Source organism: Scaptodrosophila lebanonensis, unplaced genomic scaffold (genome assembly GCF_003285725.1).
Source record: "Scaptodrosophila lebanonensis strain 11010-0011.00,11010-0021.00 unplaced genomic scaffold, SlebRS2 tig00000136-arrow-arrow-pilon, whole genome shotgun sequence".
Taxonomy (NCBI): domain Eukaryota; kingdom Metazoa; phylum Arthropoda; class Insecta; order Diptera; family Drosophilidae; genus Scaptodrosophila; species Scaptodrosophila lebanonensis.
The window spans coordinates 993224-1014812 of NW_022060586.1; the positions used below are offsets into that span (position 1 = coordinate 993224).

At 38.5% G+C, this 21589-nt stretch overlaps 2 protein-coding genes across 4 annotated transcripts; one reads left to right on the top strand and one right to left on the bottom strand.

Annotated features, from left to right (window-relative positions):
- The first annotated feature begins 36 nt into the window (after positions 1 to 36).
- LOC115629122 lies at positions 37 to 4403 on the top strand. Its single transcript, XM_030525459.1, has 4 exons — positions 37 to 354; positions 420 to 1499; positions 2115 to 3947; positions 3998 to 4403. The coding sequence occupies exons 1-4, from the start codon at positions 262 to 264 to the stop codon at positions 4049 to 4051; spliced, it is 3060 nt and encodes a 1019-aa protein (XP_030381319.1). The 5' UTR covers positions 37 to 261; the 3' UTR covers positions 4052 to 4403.
- Positions 4404 to 5497: 1094 nt separating this feature from the next.
- Positions 5498 to 21484, bottom strand: LOC115629213 (transforming growth factor beta-1-induced transcript 1 protein). 3 transcript variants are annotated; one of them, XM_030525616.1, is made up of 5 exons: positions 21420 to 21484; positions 20952 to 21043; positions 9017 to 9238; positions 7979 to 8212; positions 5498 to 6244 (listed from the first exon to the last, which is right to left on the bottom strand). In XM_030525616.1, exons 2-5 carry the CDS (start codon positions 20952 to 20954, stop codon positions 6167 to 6169), a joined length of 537 nt encoding a protein of 178 aa, XP_030381476.1. In that variant the 5' UTR covers positions 20955 to 21043; positions 21420 to 21484; the 3' UTR covers positions 5498 to 6166. The 3 variants fall into 3 exon arrangements, with proteins under 3 accessions (XP_030381476.1, XP_030381474.1, XP_030381475.1); XM_030525614.1 differs by having other exon boundaries at positions 21326 to 21467; XM_030525615.1 differs by lacking the exon at positions 21420 to 21484 and adding an exon at positions 21326 to 21415 and having other exon boundaries at positions 20952 to 21035.
- Positions 21485 to 21589: the final 105 nt, after the last annotated feature.

The window sequence follows — 21589 nt, forward strand, 5'->3', positions numbered from 1 at the left end:
GCTTTGCGTTGAACGTCGTTTCGATCTATGTACATATATAAGACGGGAAGAAAAAGGGAGAGAAAAAACTGGAAAACAAATTCTTTTAACTATCTTCTTTTTTTTTGGTGCGACAACTAAATTCATTTTGGTATACACTTTCCCCCCATTTTTCTCATTAAGCGAACCATTTCACTCTTCATTCGACTCCACATTTAATAATTTAGCAGAGCGCAGAAAGTACAGTATACTCTTGAAAACCCGACAGTTTTGAGCCGCGAAATGTTCAATCTCACGAGCAAAGATCTATATGGCGTATCCTATGAAGACGACAGGCCGCACGTGCCGCATCTTGGGGGAAACTTTGAGTTTCGGGTAAGTTTTTTAACGTACTGCAGAGAGTGGATGGTGCGGGAGTGAATGAGCAATGCATTCGACAGTTCTCCGCACGAGGAAACATCTCACGCGCCATCGAGAAGTACAAAGAGCAAAGAGGAGCAGAGCTGGCCGAAATGAGGGGAAAGCAGTCCAAAGGCAGCATGCCGCGCTTCTGCAAAATGCGCGACAATGGTCATGATGTCACATGCAAGGTGACCTCGAGCGATCGTGATGTCGAGACACAGGTGTCCCGGCTGAGCTGGACACTAATGGATTTAGACGACTTAAGTTCACAGGAATCTTACGGATTAGAAGAGGCAACTGGCACTGGAATTGAGGAATCATGCAACAAAGCAATGCATGAACTAGGGGCCACCGATGCTGATAGCTCCAATTGTAACACAACTAACATCAGCATTGGGCTCAACACAAACCAAGGGGATCGTCTTTGTGGCGGGGCAAGCCCCAAGCGGCAATTCAGACAGAAAAAGTCTCGTGCATGTCACAAGTACAGTCATGTACAATCGCACTCAGTGCTGCCTTATGAGCGCGTTGAGGCGCTGCACCGTGAGGTGTGCAAAGAACTGGAGGACATGGGTCAAGGTCCCCAGTCAATGTCGATAGAGATGCCAGTCTTCAGCAAGCCTAAGTCACCAAACAAAAAAAAGCTACGCCAGATTCCAAATAAATACCGCCCAGTGACTATATCACCACCAAGAGTGCAATTGCCCGCACTTATTAAAACGCCGGAGCGCCTTAAAGGAGGCACCCGTAAACTGAAATCTTGCAAATCCAATAAGCAGGGAGACGCTGACAATTTGAAACATATGTCTTACGAAGAATATCCTCAGCCGGAGGCAAAATGGGCAGAGATTATGCATCCCTCAGTCATGTCGCAAGCCATTCAAGTAAATGTTTGTAAGGCACAGAACCCCACACCCAGGGCTGCTTATGAGTTCATGGAGTGCCATGGTAGCGTCGAGCCGGAACCTATTGCACCATTCTTTCTGGAGGACAGCGATCTGGAGCATGAGTATACACAGCGTCCGGGCTATCTCCGTTGCTGTGGACCACGCCCCATGAAGCTAGATAGCGAACCTGAACAAGAAGACAATATTGGTGCTTGCTTTGTGGAGCTAGAGGTAAGTGAGAGGCGAACGTTGAATGAAGCTAAAATTGTTTAAACTGGTTAGTATAAAAATATGTGAAGTGTGGGGATCAGCCGCCAAGAGCGTTTTGAATGACGAAAGAGGCAACTTAAATTCGATAATCTTTTTAGAATGGCGAAGTTCTCCTTAGAATCAAATGGGGGTGCAGCCCCCCTCATTGCTCGTAGCCACCCACCAAATTTATAACTTTTAATTGGTCACATCCATTACACCGAATTGCTTTTCGCCTTTTTCTAGATGAACGCCTGCGTTTCGGAAACAGCCGAGCGCACAGTAACCGAATTTGAAATGTACTCTCCCAGTCAAGGGACTAGGGGCTACAAGAGTATAGCTTATTTTTTGTTATTTCACCCCATTTTCCCCCGCTACACACTTTTGTAAATACTGCCCTTGATTCGCCACCTTTACATCAAATTTCAAAAAAGTTATTAGCGAAACCATGCTACTCCAGTACAAGCCCACAAACTGCCTCTGCCATTTGCGTATAAAACTCAGCGCCGGAAGTGTGTTTGGCTACAGGGTATTAGCTAACATATTAGCTACATATAGGTAACATACATATAACGCTTCCCTTTTCTACCACTTCAGCATAAACCCCATCGTCTGAGCCTTCTACGCAGCATGCAACCTATGCGCTATTCATCGCGATTCGAAGAGCGAGTCCGTTGCCATCTGAAGCAGCTGCCCCAGTTGCACGCGACGTTTGCTTCACAGGAATCGTTATCTAATCAAGCGCTAAAGCCGCAAAAGGAGCATCAATTGGGTGAAAAAAATGCAGCTTTCAGCAGCGACGAGGACAATATGTACATCCCTAAGCTACAGACCCCGGCACCGCCTTCTCCAACGCCGACTACGCGTAACTTGAAGTCAACCAAAAACAAGGCCAAGGCCAGTAAAGGGCGGAAGACAGATAGGTCTTCAACACCTGCGTGGAACAGCAACAAGCCCAAACCACAAAGAACACAGCTCCATGTGGTTATACCTTCGTATAGGCCCCAACATGTTGATCGTAAAGTAGCCAAGAGCAAAGCCAGTGGTGATGCACCAGAAGGCAGCGTTAACGTCGGCTTGGTCCGGCAGCCAGGTGGACGAGAAAAATGCAGCGAACCTCCATCACTTCCACAGGAATCGCCCCCACCATCGCCGTTGAGGCGTCGCAAGCCACGCAATCTTTACTGCACCAGATCCTTAGAGGACCTTAAATACGAAAAAATCTGTATTTATCATAAAATGTCGACTATGCAGGAGCGCATCATTGCCGCCCTGGACCGCCTGCAGAACAGTCTGATCCAATTGGCACAGCCAGAGTACACTACTCATGAGAGAGCGCGTCGCCAGCGAAACGCTTTCGAGTTCTGCGTGCGCTTTTCCCGTAACTTTCTGTATCCACTTAAAGGCATGATCGATGATGTGCGGTATATGTCCGATTCTGCCTTCACCAGCGCAAATTCCAATGACGCCTGTCAGCGCGTGCTCAATATTTACAACCTGATGCATCAGTCCATTATGACCTATATGCGCCAACTGCGTTTCTTTTTGCTGGACAAGGTGCCGCAGAAGCTAAGTGCTCTGATCGAAATGCTCTACGCGTTAACGAATGTTTGCCTAACCAAAAACTTGTTTGATCGCCAAGATGTGATCGTTGACTGTCTTCTGCAACGCTGCACCAAGTTCCTCACATTCATTGAGGACATGCAAGAAGAGCGGTTCCAGCTGGCTAGAGAAGTCTATCAACGCATACAGGCAGAAAAGCATTCTAAGCAACCCCATGACCATCAGCAGAAATCTCACAGTCACAATCGCTATGATCTGAAGATGTGCTTCAATGACTTGCAGCTTTACGAGCCGCGTTTGGTGCGGAAGGAAAAACCTGTCACCAAAGAAAGGAGCGGCACCAAAGATAGGAGTGCCACCAAGAAGAGCACCACCATTACAAAGGGGCAGGGCGTCGTCAGAGAACGCTTGCGTCGACTTCAAATTCGACGCCCCGTTCTGCCTGGCATATGCTTGGAGAAGGCCTCGGATGTCGAGCTGCCGAGGTCACCGACAGTTATCAAAACACACATTGAATGCGTGGAATGTCGAGATGATCAAAGCAGCGAGCTGAGCGAACAGAGTCCGCTTTTGTCGCCAACTCCCAATGTGTTCCCGACTCCCTATCAACATGACTGCCACCAAGCTCTAGCTAATACACTTAGACGTACAGTGGCCCCAAGTCCCTCCCCTCGTTGCTACAATGGAACCATTAGCGATCCCAACCAATGCATCTCTAGGCTTGTTGCAAATTTAAATCTACCAAATGGGAAAGAGAACGTGGTTAATCAGGCTCTTTTTGAGGCACTACAGCAGGTCACTCAGTCCCAAGTTGTGCAGGTGATTGAGCCCATTGTGAGATCTCTGGGCGGAATATTACAGCATAATGTGAGTGAATCTGACCATATTTTCTAATCAATAAATGTTTCTAATCCCAGAAAAAAGATGACAGTTCGTCAACAAACAATTCGCAATCAGACAGCTCCGACTAGTCTAGTCTAGTCACAACAATCCAAGCGAATTTCGAGTTATGCTTGTATGTATATCCCTCTGAATGGGAAATAGTTTCGGGCTGCGCTTTTCTACCTTCTCTAACCCAACTATTTCTAACGTTTCCTTTCCAAAAAAAATACTCCTTAATATTAAAAATTTTTGGATTAGAAAACTAGGATTCTTCTTTCGAACACGCTCCTCTCTCTCTTAAATGGAAAAAAGTTTTACCAAATTGTATTTAAAATTATAAAGTTGTACATTACTTAGGCATACAAATTTTTCGATATTTAATACTGGACTTGTAATTTTTGACAAATATTGATAATGGAATAAAGAAGGTATAGAAAGAAATGCAATTAATTTTTATTTCATTGGCGAAAAACGGAACTCTCCTTGGCGCTGCCTGCTGGGCAATAGACATTGTATTTGCCTCGGACGAAACGGGCAGTACCTAGTGTCACCATCATTCACCTAGCGTCACTCGTAATTTGGGTATCGTGCACTCTGATGGTCAAGGCCATGGCTAGAGGTGTGTTAGAAGCGTGGTGGCACGCATAAGACGCTAGAGGTGATTTCCCTAATATAAACACAGGGGCTGGAATGTAGGCGTGTCACCAGCGGTCACACAGCTACGGAGCTTGGGGTGGCTGAAGGCTTTAAGATGGAGAAAGGTACTAGATGGTAACACACAACTTGGATAAAAGCAGCTCAGGAGTGGGAAACATTGCCGACTGCAAAAACGCGCATACAATGTGTTATGAAAACGAATTCCTTACTATTTTGAAATAAAATAAGTTGTCAGTTTTTTCATTGTTAAAAATTAAGTTGGCAGTCCCTCGTGGTACGATCGGGGCAGTTCGTTCAGTACCGCCATGAAGGCAGGCATAATATCCCTACATTTTTTGAAAAGTTAAATACAGTTTTATTTTTTCAACATTGTTTTTTTGATTTGATTGTGTTCATTAATGACGTCCTGCTTGGAAGTGGGAAAAAATCTACTGACAACGAATCTCCTGCCAACTACTGGATCTTGCTAGCTTTTGCTCTCGTTCGATCCGGATAAATAAATATATGTTTGTTACAACAGGACACGATAACGTCATCCGGGAGGCAACACAATGTTTACAATGTGTACCAACGGATCAATAAACCGTTCTCCCAACTGATCCTCAACACCCGCCAATAATAATTATTATTTACTGAGACTACCGGCCTAACCTAACCTATTTCATTTATTTTCCTAATATCCAGGCAACACGAGCTGCGGATTTGTCCACGGTCAAGAAATCCCGCTTGTAAAAGGTTCTTTTGTAAAAGCACTTTTTTCAACGAATATAATATAAACTCACCGTTCTTAATATCAGCATGTCTGGAACCGAAAAAGCCCAAAAATAACACAAAAGTGTGCGATCCATGTTTTAGCATTTAGGAGGTACAGATGTATGTACTTTTGTTCTTATTCAATATTTGAAATATTTTATTGTAATAATTCAGCTTTAAAGTTATTCATAGAAGTACATGCATTTTAAAAAGAGAGAGGTATGTATGTATAAGGCGTGCGCGTGCGATACACACGTATTCTTACAAAGTGCATATAAATTAAATACATTTACATTCATATGTATAGTATATTTAAAATTATATTAACATACACAGGCACAATGGCATATCACCGAATGTTGCATTGCGATGGGTCGGATTGTGCACCAGCGGACAGGTGTTCCCACTGTGGATGCCTCTTCAGAGTTGGCAAATATCCGAAATATTTTCACAGCCCGTCACGACTGCACAGCCACTGGTCTGTCTGTATGTGCTTGTAAATATAATGCAGCATTTCGAAATACAAATATCGCTATTTTTGATCGGCGTGGAGGACTGGAGATATGCATTGGGGGACATGCGGGGTTCATCCATTCGCCATTTACTTTCTTCTCTGTGCTGGACTTTTGTGTTGTGTTTCGATTTTCGAGATTTTTCCACCATCTTGGTTAACAATTGCAATACTACAAATACCATAATAATATAGAATATCATATGTATAATAAGTATATAGCTTATTGCGTGTATATTGAATGTATGTGTTTGTGTGTATGTGTCGAGCAACCTCAGTCTGCTTAACCCGAGCAGGCTGTGCACAGTGGCTTGTTATCCTCTACGGCAAAGGTGCTTGCAGTTATAGGACTCGCACATTTCTGGAAAACACAATAAATAGATACATCAATGAAATGATAATCAGTAATAACTTATCCTTAATACACATAGTTTCAGTCAGAACCATTTTCTAAACTTGTTATAACAAGACGAATGGAACGTTCAAGTTAATTAATAAGAACCTTCCACCAACTTCAAAAAGTGTTTGCTTATTCTACATGTTCTTGATCAGGGCAACAAGCTGAGTCGATATAGCCGTGTCCGCCTGTCTGTCTGTCCGTCCGTCTGTATGAACGCAAGGATCTCAGAAAGTATAAGAGCTAGAAAAACCAAATTTGGTATCTAGATTCTCTTGATTTTTCTTGATTTTTATTTCAGAATAACTCTCGTATTGACTTTTTCAATATTCCGTGTTTTTTGGGGATCCACCGTCCTGTATGTATTAGTGGTTTCCAATAAGTATCAACATTCTTATATATGTACATATATGTATATCGATTATTCGAGCTTTTATACTACTTCCCGAGAAACAGATAGATATGGTTATTTTTACTTGTTGCTTTATACTTAAGACTACATACAAATGGCTGGGTGTACCGCGCTTCCAACTTCTATATATATACACTAAACTAGTATACTATACGCCCTTTGAGTACACGGCGTAAAAGTTAATCACAACTTAGCGTATTGTGAAAAAATGAAATCATTTTAATGCAAGCCTTTGAAATATTTACGACGATAAAGGCGAATATGCTACAGAATTGCGCCAATACTGCCTACAGTTCCAAAGGCACTTCAACGGAATATTGGACACATACTATATGAACAAATAACTCTCTATTATTATCTTAAATGTCATCCAAATCGCTTGATTTTGAGAAATGTGATTAACGAAACAATTTCATTCGATTACTTTGCTCTTCTTCTCCTTCTTTTTGCTTATAGGTGCGTAAGTTGTTTGGATATTGGGTAGTATTCTCACTTGTTTTTGATTGATGACTGTAAATTCATTGGTACACATAATTGTAATTACAACTGTTTTAAGTCGCCCGAAGTGCATTTTATAATTGTTCTTAAATATTCTCAATTACTTGTTCTTTTAAATGTATATATAATTTCTTTAACCAGTATTCTGCTACCAATATGGCAGCTTAAGCTAGTTGAAAAGCAATTTTTTTATCTGTCTATTATATTTACATATATACAATTTATTAAACTAGTTTTCTACTACCAATATGGCAGCTTAAGCTAGTTGAGAGTTAGGGAATACAAAAGTTGTCTATAGTAAGCATCTATAGGACGCACTTACATCTATGTATATACAATATTTACAATGATTTACATGATGAATGAAATTATATTTTATGATATATATTATATATTTTATACAAGGGATCTTGTGGGGAGATCCTTTGGATCCTTCTTCAGAAAAGCAATTATAGTACTTCAGATAAAATGAGAAACACATATGCTTGTGTTTCGGATTTACTATTGATGCCTACTTTTAGGGGGAAAATATGAAATATCCAAAAAGAGGAATCCAATTGAATAGTATTTAATTGGCCTTCGAGTGCAATATGCCAGCTAAAACTGAAGATCTGCCAAATTAGCGACAGCACCTTTTTGTATATGCTACACATAAAAACTATACCTGATGTAATCCACTAAAGTATGAAATTACTAGGTAAATGTTTCAGAATTGGCAAGATTCCTGTTTCAACACTTTGCCATTGATCGCAATCGAAAAAATGGAACTAAACAAGTATTCCTCTCACCTTGCATTTGAAGCAGTCGCGATGCCACTTGGCATTCAGCGCCACAATAGCATTCTCCGTGATAGGCTGAGCACAGCCAGCGCAGCGGGCGGCAAAGAGCTGCTCGAAGTCGATGCGACAATAGGGCCGGCCATCGCGCTCGTAGAAGGAGGTGCCTACCAGTGGTTTCTTGCAAGGACCCCCGCAGACGAAGCAGTTCTCGTGCCACGACTGCTCCATGGCTTTGATCGTGCGCTGTGGGCAGAGGAAGAGGAAGAGGTAGCAGTATAAGTATATGTAGCATACTTTTAAGAGCTAATGAAAATTCAATTGACGTTCGATTCGCTTAGGATAGACTCAAGTATCCATATCGATGTTTAACCCATACGAGTGGGTGTGTTAGAGGTGACCTTGTGCCACACTGCATACAAATGTTGACAACAGCACACATCGCCGGTTGATCAACAATAACGACGACAACTCATCAACATTAATGGCAGCGATCATCATATATTTTGTGCCTATTACTACGATGCTGTTGATGAACACATTGCCTGCTATTTGTTGTTGGATTGGCTTGACTTTAATTTCTACAGCAAGCCAAATACTTGTAGCACGCCCACTCGTTAGCCTCGCCTAAGTTTCCCGACTGCTTGGTTCTGGTTTTCTCAGATAACATCTTTCACACATGGTGCACACTTACGATATTTACTTTTTACGCGATAGAGGCATTTAGTGTGTACTACACAATAGCACAGACGCTCATACAAATGTACGTACTCGTACACATGTACATACATACATACATATGTATATATATTTTGATTTTCTTCAATTGCAACAGCAACGACAACGTCGTCTCGGCGACGAAAACAAAACAGTGACTCATCTTTGAAAATGTCATTATAGAACGTTGTACATACTCGTATGTGAGTATGAACATATGCACATACTTGTATGTATATGTATGTATATGAATATGCATGTAGGCGGCGAGTTTTAAAAGAATTGCGCATCTGGCGACCAATCAGCTACCTTAGAATATGTAATCCCACTCACCTCCAAGATGGGCTGCTTACAACCAAAGCAAGTATCCGAATAGTTTACAAAACAGTCGGAACAGACCGGCTCGCCATTTTGTATGTTAAAGGTGGACTCCTTGATGGGTCGTTGGCAGTCCTTACAGGCGAAATGCTCCGGGTGCCAGGTCTTTCCGAGCGCTGTGATAATACGCTGCTCTATGGCCTCGTTGCATTTGTGACAGATCGATTCTGGCTCCGACTGTGAAATAAAGCAAAACCAAGGAATTTTACAGAAATACAAAATTTTTTATAAACAAATACAGTATACAGTATAATAAAAATTAAATAAATAAATAAAATTGTATTTAATAGGTTTCAATTTAATTTTAAGAATAGGTCTATGCGTGCTTATGTGCATGTAATTAATTAATTTAATTACTTTTTTGTGGGGTGGTATAGGGTATTTAAGAGTTGAGCCTGCTCGACTTTAGCATTCCTTTCTTGTTTGTTTTTATAAATCTTGACGTTTCCCACTATTTATGGCTTACACCAATATTGACACAAAGAATTAAAGAATAACTGATTCAATACACTTTCCACATGCTTCATGACCAAAAACATGCAATGTCAAGTGCTTACAGCCGCTGGAAATCGATCTGCGAATTCTAGCTAATGGGCATATTTGACATTAGAAAATATTCGAATGAACTTATTAATATAGTAATATTGAAATGTAATATATTTCCAGTGTATTTAAATTCACACAAAAAACTTCAAAACAAAGTTGAGTACAATTTTGAAATTAACTATGGAATTATTATCATGGTTCAACATTAGATTGAGTATAGAACACTTTAATAACAAAGACTTACACTTTGCTCTGAATATTATTTATCATTACAGAGTATTTCAAAGTCGGGACAACCGACTTTAGCTTCTCCTCTTCAGTAATTGAAGATGTTTTTATATAAATTGATGTTGCTTATATTTGATTTAATTACGAAGTATTTGAACATTGAATTGAATATGAAAACATTCGTTGGAACTATGCAATTTTATTTTGAGTGTACTCGAACATACAAGTATGTATATGTATATACGCGTATTTAAATGTAAGCTACTTCGTCAAGTTCATAAACCGCAAAGCAAATATAGCAACAGCACTGGCAGCAACCTATTACTTTGCCATCTACTATACAGTAACAATTTACGTAATGCAATTCAGATGCCAAACCACAAAAACAAAGAACATAAATATTGTAAATAAACTATTCAGCAGCGCAAAATCACAAGTATCGCAAGTACATATAGGCGTTTTATACAACTAAGCACAATCAGTTGTTTTCACAAATCGGCTGACGTGACTATTTTTTTTAAGCTAATACTAATGCGAATATTGACATGATCTTGAGTTGGTTTATCGTTGATATTGCAAGCGTTTTAGGAATTGTTTCAAAACTCACATCATGCCAATAAAGGCAAACAAAGAAATGACCTAAAATATATTCAGAACCAACAATTGTGTTAAAATTGTCGACCAGCTGGTCAAAATTGAAAAATTTGCCTCGTAAATTTTAAAAAGAGCATTTCAAAATAAAACAAGTAATTACCTTTCTCAACCGCATTTTAAAATTCGGCAATCATCCACTGTCATTTAATAACCACCATCAGAGTTGTACGCTTTTAAACAAAATAAGTAGGAATACTTTGAAATACTCTCTACTTATGTGCAGACTAATTATAATAAATGTTATAATCAGTTATACCTTCTTCGGGATTCGAACTCACTTGAGGGGTGTTTGTCTGCACATTTCCATCGGAATTGTGCCTATTTGTGTCTACGAGTGCAGTATAGAGAAAAGCCGAGGCATTAACAACAACAACAGCGGTTGACAGAGCTTAGAAAATTTAACTTTTCTTGCTCTTATATGTACTTTCTGAGATCCTTGCGCTTATACAGACGAATAGACGGACATGGCTATATCGACTCATCTTGTCATATCGATCAATAATATATATATTTACCACTAGTGTAGGCTATAAAAGGGTACCCATAAAAAAGCAGCACTGCATAAAATATCAGATGTTCACACTCAGCTCCAACTATTTATTTACCCCTGCCCGAAAGCCTTCCGCATGACGCGGCAGCTTCGGTGGCATCGGTGGCTGACGGCCGGCGGTCTCACTGCGTCAACGTTGACGTCGGCATCTGCGTCGGCGTTTTTAAATTAATTTTTCCAAAAAAAAGCACACTAATTTTATGTGCTGGCAATTGTTTCGACTACTTATTAGCCTGCTGCTGTTTTGTTACAATTGCTTATTTAAACGCTAACGCTAGAAATTGTACATATACCTATGTACATATTTGTATATGCATATGCATATACCTATGTATATATTTATATGTATATATATACTTATGTATGTATATTAAGAGGCGCCTTCGCACACAAAGAAGCGGCGTCTCACTTAGATCATCGCTAAACTTAGAATTGAATTAAACAAACACACACGAATTTTAAGTACATACGAGTAGTAGTACAAGCATGCAGACCTACATACATACATACTTGTACATACATATGTACACGAGTTGTTTGGATAAGCATTCATACAAAACTACAACAACAACAACAACAGAAGCAAGGGAAGCAGCAAACATTTTGGAGAAAAACGAGACAAATTCTAGAGTTGTGTAAGCACGACTCCTATCTACCCTGTGCTCGCTTCAATAATTAATTGAAATTGAATTTCCAAAACAATTTTATTTTTCAAAATTGTTATCACTTAAATTTACAAAATAGAATGTTACAGTCGAGCAAGTCTGTACATCAAGAAATAAAAACAACGTGCCGTATACTATGTACTTATATACAAGTACAAGATTCGCTAATAACTTTTCTTAGGCTTCGCAGAGGTATACATTTACAAACATATTAGTTACGTATGCAAAGTTTGATTTTTGAATTGTACAATTAGAATAAGACAATATTGACGAAAGGCAGGAAGATGAGGAAAAATCCAAAATTAAAATAAACTCGTGTTGCCTAGGGACTAGAACAGTTTTCTTTGATCAACGTGGGTTCCGAAATCCAGGCGATCAACCAGACCGACGTACAGGCGGACATCTCTAGATCAATTTACCGCTTCATATATGCATACATATATGCCTATAAAAACTTGTATACATTATGGAGAGAAGAAGAAAGCATCTCCGGCCTTCTTCTGCCTGTTACATACAAGTAAATCAGACAAACCTAATATACCCATTACCCGAAAGGTGAAAGGTATAAAAATACACAGCATAGGCACATTTTTAATTTATAGCCATAAATGAACCCTAACGATTAGGCTATTAGGATAAAACTTGTCGTATCAGGTGATTAGGCTCTAAAAGAATGAGATGCGAAATTTGAAATGGAAATTTGAAAGAGTTACAGGTGTTTAAAAAGAGCCCTACTGGGTGGAAGGCGCATCCAAAAGAAACTTAAAACTGATCTACTTATTATAGATGTACGAGTAGATGAGCCTGCATGCCAAATTCTGAAATTGTAGTTTTCGGCATAAAGTATGTATAATTTCCGCAAAAGTGTACTTCTAACCAAAAGCGTTTGCGGAAGGGAAGGTGCATTGAAAAATCACAAGCTTGCCGTCCTATCCTGGACACCCGGACGGACGGACAGACAGACGGGCATGTCTAGACCAAATTTTCTTGTTAAGTTGGCCAATAATATAAGTACAGCTGACGTGGCTTTGGTCCCGCCGAAGGTAAATTTTTCAACTGTTAATTTTATTTATTTATTTATTTAGCTATATTACATTTTCCTTTTTTTTGTTGTACAGCGAAGGTAGACTGAAATAAATATTTCTTCTCGGCCTTTATCGTGATGTATGTATGCCTGTATGTCATTAAATATTAATAAAAACGAACATGGATAATTGAGAATGTCAAGTTCACATTGACAAAATAAATACGTGTTCTATCAATATTGATATCAGTCAATAATTAATAGCTAATTAGATCATTCTATTTGGCTAATACCCTTAGAAAGAAAATTCATAATAAGTTGAACAAAACTCAAGCACTTAATAATAAGTATTAGCTACAAAATGACCGGAATTTAAAAGTTGAGTTGTTGGGTTATTTTTATACCCTGTACACGAAGGGCACAGAAGTGTACACGACATGTCGACGATATAGAAATTGATGTAGTTGATATAGAAATTTGCGTATGAACACAAGGATCTCAAAAAGGATAGAGAAAGAAAAAGTCCAGTTTTTTTCAGATGCACTTCCCCCGCTTGTAATGATATTCCATAATCCTTTACTCAAGTTCTCTACTTGGATTTAGTTAGTGCTTATGTGTCATGTTAAGTTGCATCATAGAAAATAAAGTCTTAGCAATAAGTGTAATCTCGGCCCAAGCTCTGCCAGAAGCTGTTGTTGTTGCTTTGACCTAACTCTGTACTGCACACATACGCGAACACATAGTCACAATAGACACAATATTGATGTAAATGTGTTCTTTTTGAGGGAGTGAATACAGGGTATTTATGAGTTGAGCCCACTCGACTTTTCTTCCTCGTCGGTGCTTTTAATTAGCACGGGCTAGTGGCTTGAACTACGGAAACCCCATTAGCATATGTACGTAGCAATTTAGAAATTTAAAACTTGCATATCACAGATATCCATTAATTTAATTTCGGTACAAGGAGCTTTCTTCAGCTATGATCGCAAATGGCCCATTATGAAATAATATTCGAGCCAGTATTTATTATAAATTAATTTAATCGTATTAAATAATGTAGAGAAAACAAGAAACAATTTTTCAATCTACTAATTGCTTGAGGTGGTTGTGTTTTAAATAGTCGTACTCAAGGGTAAGTGTTATTACTTTTAAAAATGATTAAACTTGTCACTTATACCGTGTGCCCAAAGGTGTAACATCTAGGAGCGCACAAAATATAAAAATTATCTATGTCGTAAAATCGAAAAAATAAAATTTACAACCGCCACTTAAGGCGGTTTTTTTTAGTAACTGTAGCACGATTATTCTCAAGTTTTCAATCGGAAAATAGCCGCAAATCTCGAAGTCTTAGAAAATCTGGACTATGCACGATTGCATAGAACTAAGATACTCAGTTTATGAGAGAAAACAAGCACACACAGACATATTTGGGCTTAGTTTTTATACTCTGTACATGAAATGTACAAGAGTATATTAGGTTTGCGGGAGCTGAAAAATGTAACAGGCAGAAGGAGGCGTGGCAGACCCCACAAAGTATATATAGTCTTGATCAGCGTGACAAGACGAGTCGATCTAGCCCTGTCTGTCTGTCTGTCCGTCTGTTCGTCCGTATGAACACCTGGATCTCAGAGACTATAAGAGATGGAGATACCAAATTTTGCACAAAGATGCCTTATGTGTGTATTCTATACGAGTTTGTTTTATTTTTTTGATTCCCCCCACTTCCCCCCTATGGGGGTTTTCTCGATTTTCCATTCGTATAATCGCCTATATCTCGGAGACCATAAGACCTAGGAACACCACATTTTAGTCCAAGATGCTTTGTGTGAATACGCAGAAAATGTTTTGGAATTTCCCTCCCTCCCCCCTTTAGCTTTTTTACTTGTTTTAAATAACTGCCGTTTGTGCTTTTCTACAATCTTACTCAAATGTAGATAATTGTGGACTAATTGAGGTAAATGGTCATATGGAGACATATGTTTATGTACAGTCTCAACAGCATAATTTACATAAGAATGGTATCTGTGCGTGTTTATGCGCGTCAATGTGTGCAGTACAGAATTATTTCAAAACAGCAAGACCAACAACATCTGTTGTATCAGTGATTTTTCAAAACGCCCGTAATTCTTGGATTTTGAACTGAAATTTGGTAATTACATCCAGTAACTGATTATGTGTCCAAATGTTAAGTTTCATCATGATAGGTCTAATATGAAGAAGTTTTTACAACAAAGGTAATCTGATGTTGTTGTTTCTGCTTGGAGTTAATTTTGTAATGCAAATTTGGAGTGTGTACTCAACCTAAGCTCAACATAACCCTTGGCATAAAACAATTTTCAAAATAATAAATGTGAGCACTAAGAAGCGGTTTTGGGAAATTGGAACTATGCAATCGCATACAAATATTAGAAAATTTGTACTGCTTTTAATTCTAGAAATTGGTTATCGCTATCACACATACAAGTATTTTTACTTAAGTTTGTACATACAAGTATGAACATAGAATTTATTGCACTATATGTCCTAGCTTTCGCTACACACCAAAGTAATTTTCTGTTTGGTGGATCATAAAGAAACCTATCTGGAAATGAGTACAATGTCGAAGGAGAAGTAGAATATAAGTAGTAAATAAATATATAATTGCAAGCAGAAAATACTTATATAGGCCAGCAAAGGCGGCCAAGAACTGCTAGTGATACAGAAAGTCTTACAGTTTCAATAGAATCCATTTACATTTACCTCAATATTGTGTCTATGTGTTCGTGTATGTGAGCAGTACAGTCAAAGCAACAACAACAACACAGCTGCTGGCAGAGCTTGGTCATAGATTACACTTTGTTTATTTATTTATTTATTTGAAAATCAATAGTAAATAATACTGCCATTTCATACAACAAAGAAAAAATCGTACAACATTAAAAAAAAAGAGAAAACGCTACAGTCCAGTAAGCCCGACCGTAAAATGCCCTTAAAAAAAGTATTTAAAAAAGTTAAATTAATTTATTTAATTAAATACAAAATTTTCAATACATACATACAAAAGTGAAGCCATGTTTATGTACAGTTTCAACAGCATACATTTACATCATCGTGTCTATGCGTGTTTATATGCGTGTATCTACAGGAATAAGTCGAAGCAGCAACAAACACCAGCTGCGGGCAGAGAGTATATTTATGGCTAAAACTTTCTTCATAATTAACATATCGTAATGATGGCATTTGGACTCATAATCACTAACTGGGGATATTTGCCAAATCTGAGATATTTCAAAAATTTCTGGAGTTATGGAGGGTGCATCCGAAAAAAAACAAACAAACTCGTCCTCTCTCGGATTTAGGGAAATCTAGATACCAAATTTGGATGTTCTAGCTCTTATACTTTCTGAGATCCTTGCGTTCATACAGAAAGACAGACGGACGGACGGACGGACAAACGGACGGACGAACAGCCGGACATGGCTATATCGTCTCGGCTATATCACCCTGATCAAGAATATATATACTTTTACCCTTTGGGTACAGGGTATAAAGACAGAATTTAATATTAAAGAAATGTAGCAACACAGTACTAATCTTAAAAGGGTATTTTAGTCGCCGAAATAGGCCGCTAATTAGTATTGCATTAGTGTATGTGCATTTAATGCTGGCTAGTAAAATGTAAGGAGATGTTCCTGCTTAATGTGCTAGGAGATTGGTTAGACGAGATTATATGATATAGGTCATTATAATAAGAGCACAGAACACGAAAAGGAGGGTGCAAAAATTGAATTACAGCGTTCCAGACGTAGATGCCGGTAATTTCTTGTGGGTCTAGAAGAAACTACGAAGTTTATACGACGTAAAAGGTTGCCTGAAGTGATTTCTCCTGCCAGTAGCTTATAAAAAAAACTACACCAGAACAGGTTCTACGATCTTGCAAGGTGGGGAGATCAAATATAATTGGTCACGATAAGGATTGGGATCCCATTGGAGATCTCGCGAGGCAACTAATATGTCTATAATTTCCTTTTCATTTGATTTATTATGATGAAACCTAACATGAAAGCACAAAAGCATTAACCGTATGTAACGGTCGGATTTTAGTAATAATTTCCAAAAAAAAATCCGAAAGCTATGGAAAATCGTTAATAGCGGGGGAGTGGGGATGCATCAGAACTGGACTTAGGAAAATCTGGATACCAAGTGTGTTTCATTCTGTGTGTTTCATGTACAATCGCAGTAGGCTAGGTATACCCATTTACCATTGGGGTACTGGGTATAAAAATAACCTTCTTTCGTTTAGAAACTTTGTATTTCGATCTAGAAATGTGTTCGACTTACAGGAAAGAAGTTGTTCACTTCCGGTTTACGATTGGACCTCTATGATCAAACAGTACCACAAAAGAATTTCTCTTTTCACCTTTTGATCGTCAATGATCCCTATTCGTACCTTAGTTGCTATTGTGATGCTCTGACCAAGAACTGTCACCCTCCTAAAATGTTCGGTACATTTTCAAAACATCCTAAACAGTTATTATAAATTTTGATCGCCATGTTACCTCCCCTCATTGCTCAAATCCAAAGGGACCACTTATGTACACCAAAAAACGAAAAGCAAACTTATAGTCTTTTAACTTTTCGGACAATTTTATTAAATTAATTGAACGAACCCATTTATTTGCGTTTGAGCCCCTTACGTATTGGAAAGCATTATACAAACAAACAATATATATTATCAGTTGGAAGATAAGTAAATGAGTGAATGCCATTGGGTTCCATTCGATATGGATTTTTTTACTCGTATCGAAATAGAGAACATGATTTATGTAATACATTAATTTACCTAAATATAACCTCATCTTCAAGCCTAACATAATTCCGGGAAAATTTAAATGTTTGGTTAGTTTATGGGCCATTACACATCTAAAATGTTCACTGACGTGGGAGGCTCGTCGCTGTTCTGCTCCGACTCAGCCTGATTCTTTCATTCGCTTAGAAAGAAGCTTTATCTTTGCATTTTCCATTTGCATTTTTTTATCAAATATTTGCAATGATCGCGAATCGCCTTGCAAATGTGTACATAATTTGGATCTAATAGTGAATACCAACAACAATAGCATCCAAAAGTCAAAGCAATAGAAAATATTTTGTTTATCCATACACACGTACTCATAATTCAAATGTTGGGCGCATGAATCATCCAGAGAGCTTTTTGAGGTTGCTTTTGTTGCAGCTGCTTTGCCGCTGCTATTTTTGTAATTGTTGTTATTGTTATTACCCATCAGGCACGCCAACTGCTAGACCAGCCCGTTCCAATCAACGGTCAAACAATGAGCCTATGGATGAATCCATCAATCAAACCTACACTCAAAGAAACTAAACATACGTACATTTAATTACTTACACGAAGATTTAAATATTTTTACCATCGCTTTTTCACCAGTGTCTTTTAGAAAATATAAAGTGTGGCATCGCAAAATGTGAGTTCGTGTGGCTTCATATACTCATAATAAGCATAAGGCATCTGTTTGCAAAATTTGGTGTCTCTAGATCTTTTAGTCTCTGAGGTCTAGGTGTTCGTACGGACGGACGGACAGAAAGGTAGACAGAAGTGGCTCAGTATAGTATATATAAGTTGTGGGGTCCCCCACGCCTTCTTCTGCCAATTACATTTTTCACTTAAATATTAAAATTTACTACTATATAGCGGGTGCATGCTTAAATTTAACATGGTTCATGCATTAAATTGCGACACACTTTAATGACAAAGATTAACACTTCGTTTTGAGTATAATTCATATTTAAATCAGTATTTGAATATGTTTTTAGTTAAAATTACTTTGCTTATATTTGATTTAAATTCGAAATATTAGAGCATTGAATTGAATATAAAGATATTCATTTAAGCTTTTTTTGAGTGTATCAGTCAACACGTCCCCATATTTACTTGCCTGTCAACATTATTCTCTCACTCTCGCATTCTCTTTCACTCTCAGGGTTTCACTCTCATTAGTTGGAAATAGTTATACATAGTGAATGACTTTAATTTTGTTATGTCTTTATAGCTACGTCAACGGTATAAATTTTTAGCCACCTATGCCGCTTCATTTCTCGGAAAGCCAGTGAAACATTTAAGCACACGATATGTAAATGAGTCATTAAAACGATTTAGAAATAAAGTTGACTCAATTATATAATTTATTGAATGCCAAAGCAATCTCCCAAAAAATATGGAGAATGCAAAGCAGGCCCGCAAAATTGTTCAACAGACGTGTGGCAGACCCCACAAACTACACACATATATACTTAATCAAGATGACAAGTCGAGTCGATAAAGTGATGTCTGTCTGTCCGTCTGTATGAAGGAAAGGATCTCAGGAAGCACAAGAGCTAGAATAATCATGCTTGCTATCCAGGTTCGGCTAAATCCTAGGCAGATCGAGTTCATTTTTTCTGATGTACCCCCACTTCCCCGCTATCACTGATTTCCCATAACTCCTGTGATTCTTGGAATTTCACACAATCAAAAAACTTTTCTCATTACAATTTTGATTATTGTTTTTTTTTCTCCCAATTTTGTTAATTTTTTTAAATTTCTATAATTATTCTCCGCATAGGTACAGAGTATTTCAAAGTCGAGGCACCTGTTTTTTGTAGAATTATACAGAGTATTTAAGGTTTGGGCCCGCCCGACACTAGCATTCCATATTTATTTTTAAATAAAACATGATTTAATACGGATTACCTTAAGACGTCCGAAATGTGTTCTAAGTAAAACCTGTTTTTGGTCATCTGATCACGCTCATTGGTAAATATATTATAAACAAATTTGTATAAATCAAAATAGCGCTTATATAGTATTTATTTAATGTGCGAAGTTGCGAAAGTTGTTGTTGCGAATCTGTGAAGGCATAATTTGTTGTATTTTAAAACAGGAGAGAATTTTATACTTGTAGTTTAGAAAGCTCGAAAGTGGAATACGCTGTACCCAGACAACTTTACTATACTATAGTATACAATACTATGACAGAAAGACTGGAAGACGGGCAGGCAGACGAAGAGACCGACATCATGATTCGGAATTCTCTGGTCATGTGCCTATAACAAGGTGCCTACCAATTTTCCTCATTAAACCAATAAACCCCTACACATTTCATTACTATATATTTAGCCATATTTCAAAGTATTAATTGATTCAAATTATTTTATGTTCGAGAAATTAATATCACAGTTTCCTTTTATCCGAATCAAGTATTGATTAGATACAGGGGGTAACCATTGACAGAATATTGTCTCTTTTGCAGGTGAAATTTCGCTATATGGTCTAATATACGACTCGCAACGGACACCCACCTATTCGCCAGCTGTGAAAATTTTTGGACGCCCGAGCAGTTTTGGGAAAGTTGCGACGCAGTTGTTCAACTGACCATCACTGATCGCGCAATCAGACAATACATATGATACCGCCTACCCATCACCCGCCTACTCAGACACACGACTTGCTAGTTGACAAAAACTCGGCTCGCAGCTTTTGCTTTGGCTTTATGAATTTGTGTAGCAGTTTATATTTTCGTTGTTGTCATTGTTTTTTAGTGCGGCAATTAACATAAATACGAATAAGGCGAAACTGGCCATATGGGGAGTCTGTAGTGTGTGCGTGCTGCTTGGCTAGCCACCTCAAAAAATAATGAAAATAAATAGCCAAAAGTGGGCTGTTTTATGTTTTGTAGGTAACACTCCGAAATTCCACGCCCAAACACACTACTTATGAATTTTACACATACTCGTATGTATTTTTGAAGTAGGCAAACACAAAAAGAGCAGTTTGGAAAAAACAAACGAAACACATTTGATGTTTCCTGCTCGCGGCCAACATAGCGTATGCGCAACCTGTTTGCCGCCAAGTCGCGTATACGCCCACGTTCAAACAAACAATTCGGCAGCCGCGACCCGCCGGCCAGTGAGGCAGCCAACCAGGCGACTCGCACCAATATTTGATTTAATGCGGTTTGTATAAAGTTTAACGAAATACTCGTATACATATCAACAACATATCGTCATTGGCATCTTCAGCTGCGTTTTTGTTGATGATGCTGATGCTGATGCTGATGCTTTTCGACAATGTGTGCGACTGGACTTGTTTGTGACCAGACTAGATGACTTATTATCTTGATTTGCTTTTGCTGATTTATATACATACTGGTGTGTATATACTATACATGGTACAAAAAAAAAGTTGCTTACCATTTTGAAAAGATTTTCGAGTGGTTTTTGATTATAGTATATGGCTGCGCAGCCTGCGTCTTTAAATTATGATTTCGTTGTGGGCTTTACGCCTTAAAAGAAATGAAAATAAACAACTAAGGATACACTTGAAAAAAATATGCAAAGAAAATTGGTGGCCTCAGGCAACCGTCGTTGTACTCGTATTCTCAACTACTTGTAAGCTATGCATTATCTGCCTGCCAGTGACAAGTTCGATTTAATTCATGTTGTGACTCTTTAGGGCAGAAATCAAAACAAAATAGTAACATAACATACAATTGTCGAAGTTTCTTTGAGAGTAGCACAACAACAGCTGCCGAGCGCAGAATCCACAAAACATATATGAAACGCACACATGAACGCGAGAACAGAGAGAAAAGGAAGTGAAAGCATCAAAAAGACTAGAAAAATAAATACAAATTCGCGCGCGCAATCAGACAAACAAACTTTTTTTTGAAATCTGCGTGTTTCGATTCGCCGTGCACTGAGCGCAACCGAACCGGCGAGCGTCGCCGAAGAAACTGAAACTGAAATCGAAATCCCAGCCGAAACGCGTGTGCAGCTGCCGCCAACAGCGTCGGGTATACACGAGGCAGAACGAGCACCACAGAGCGCAG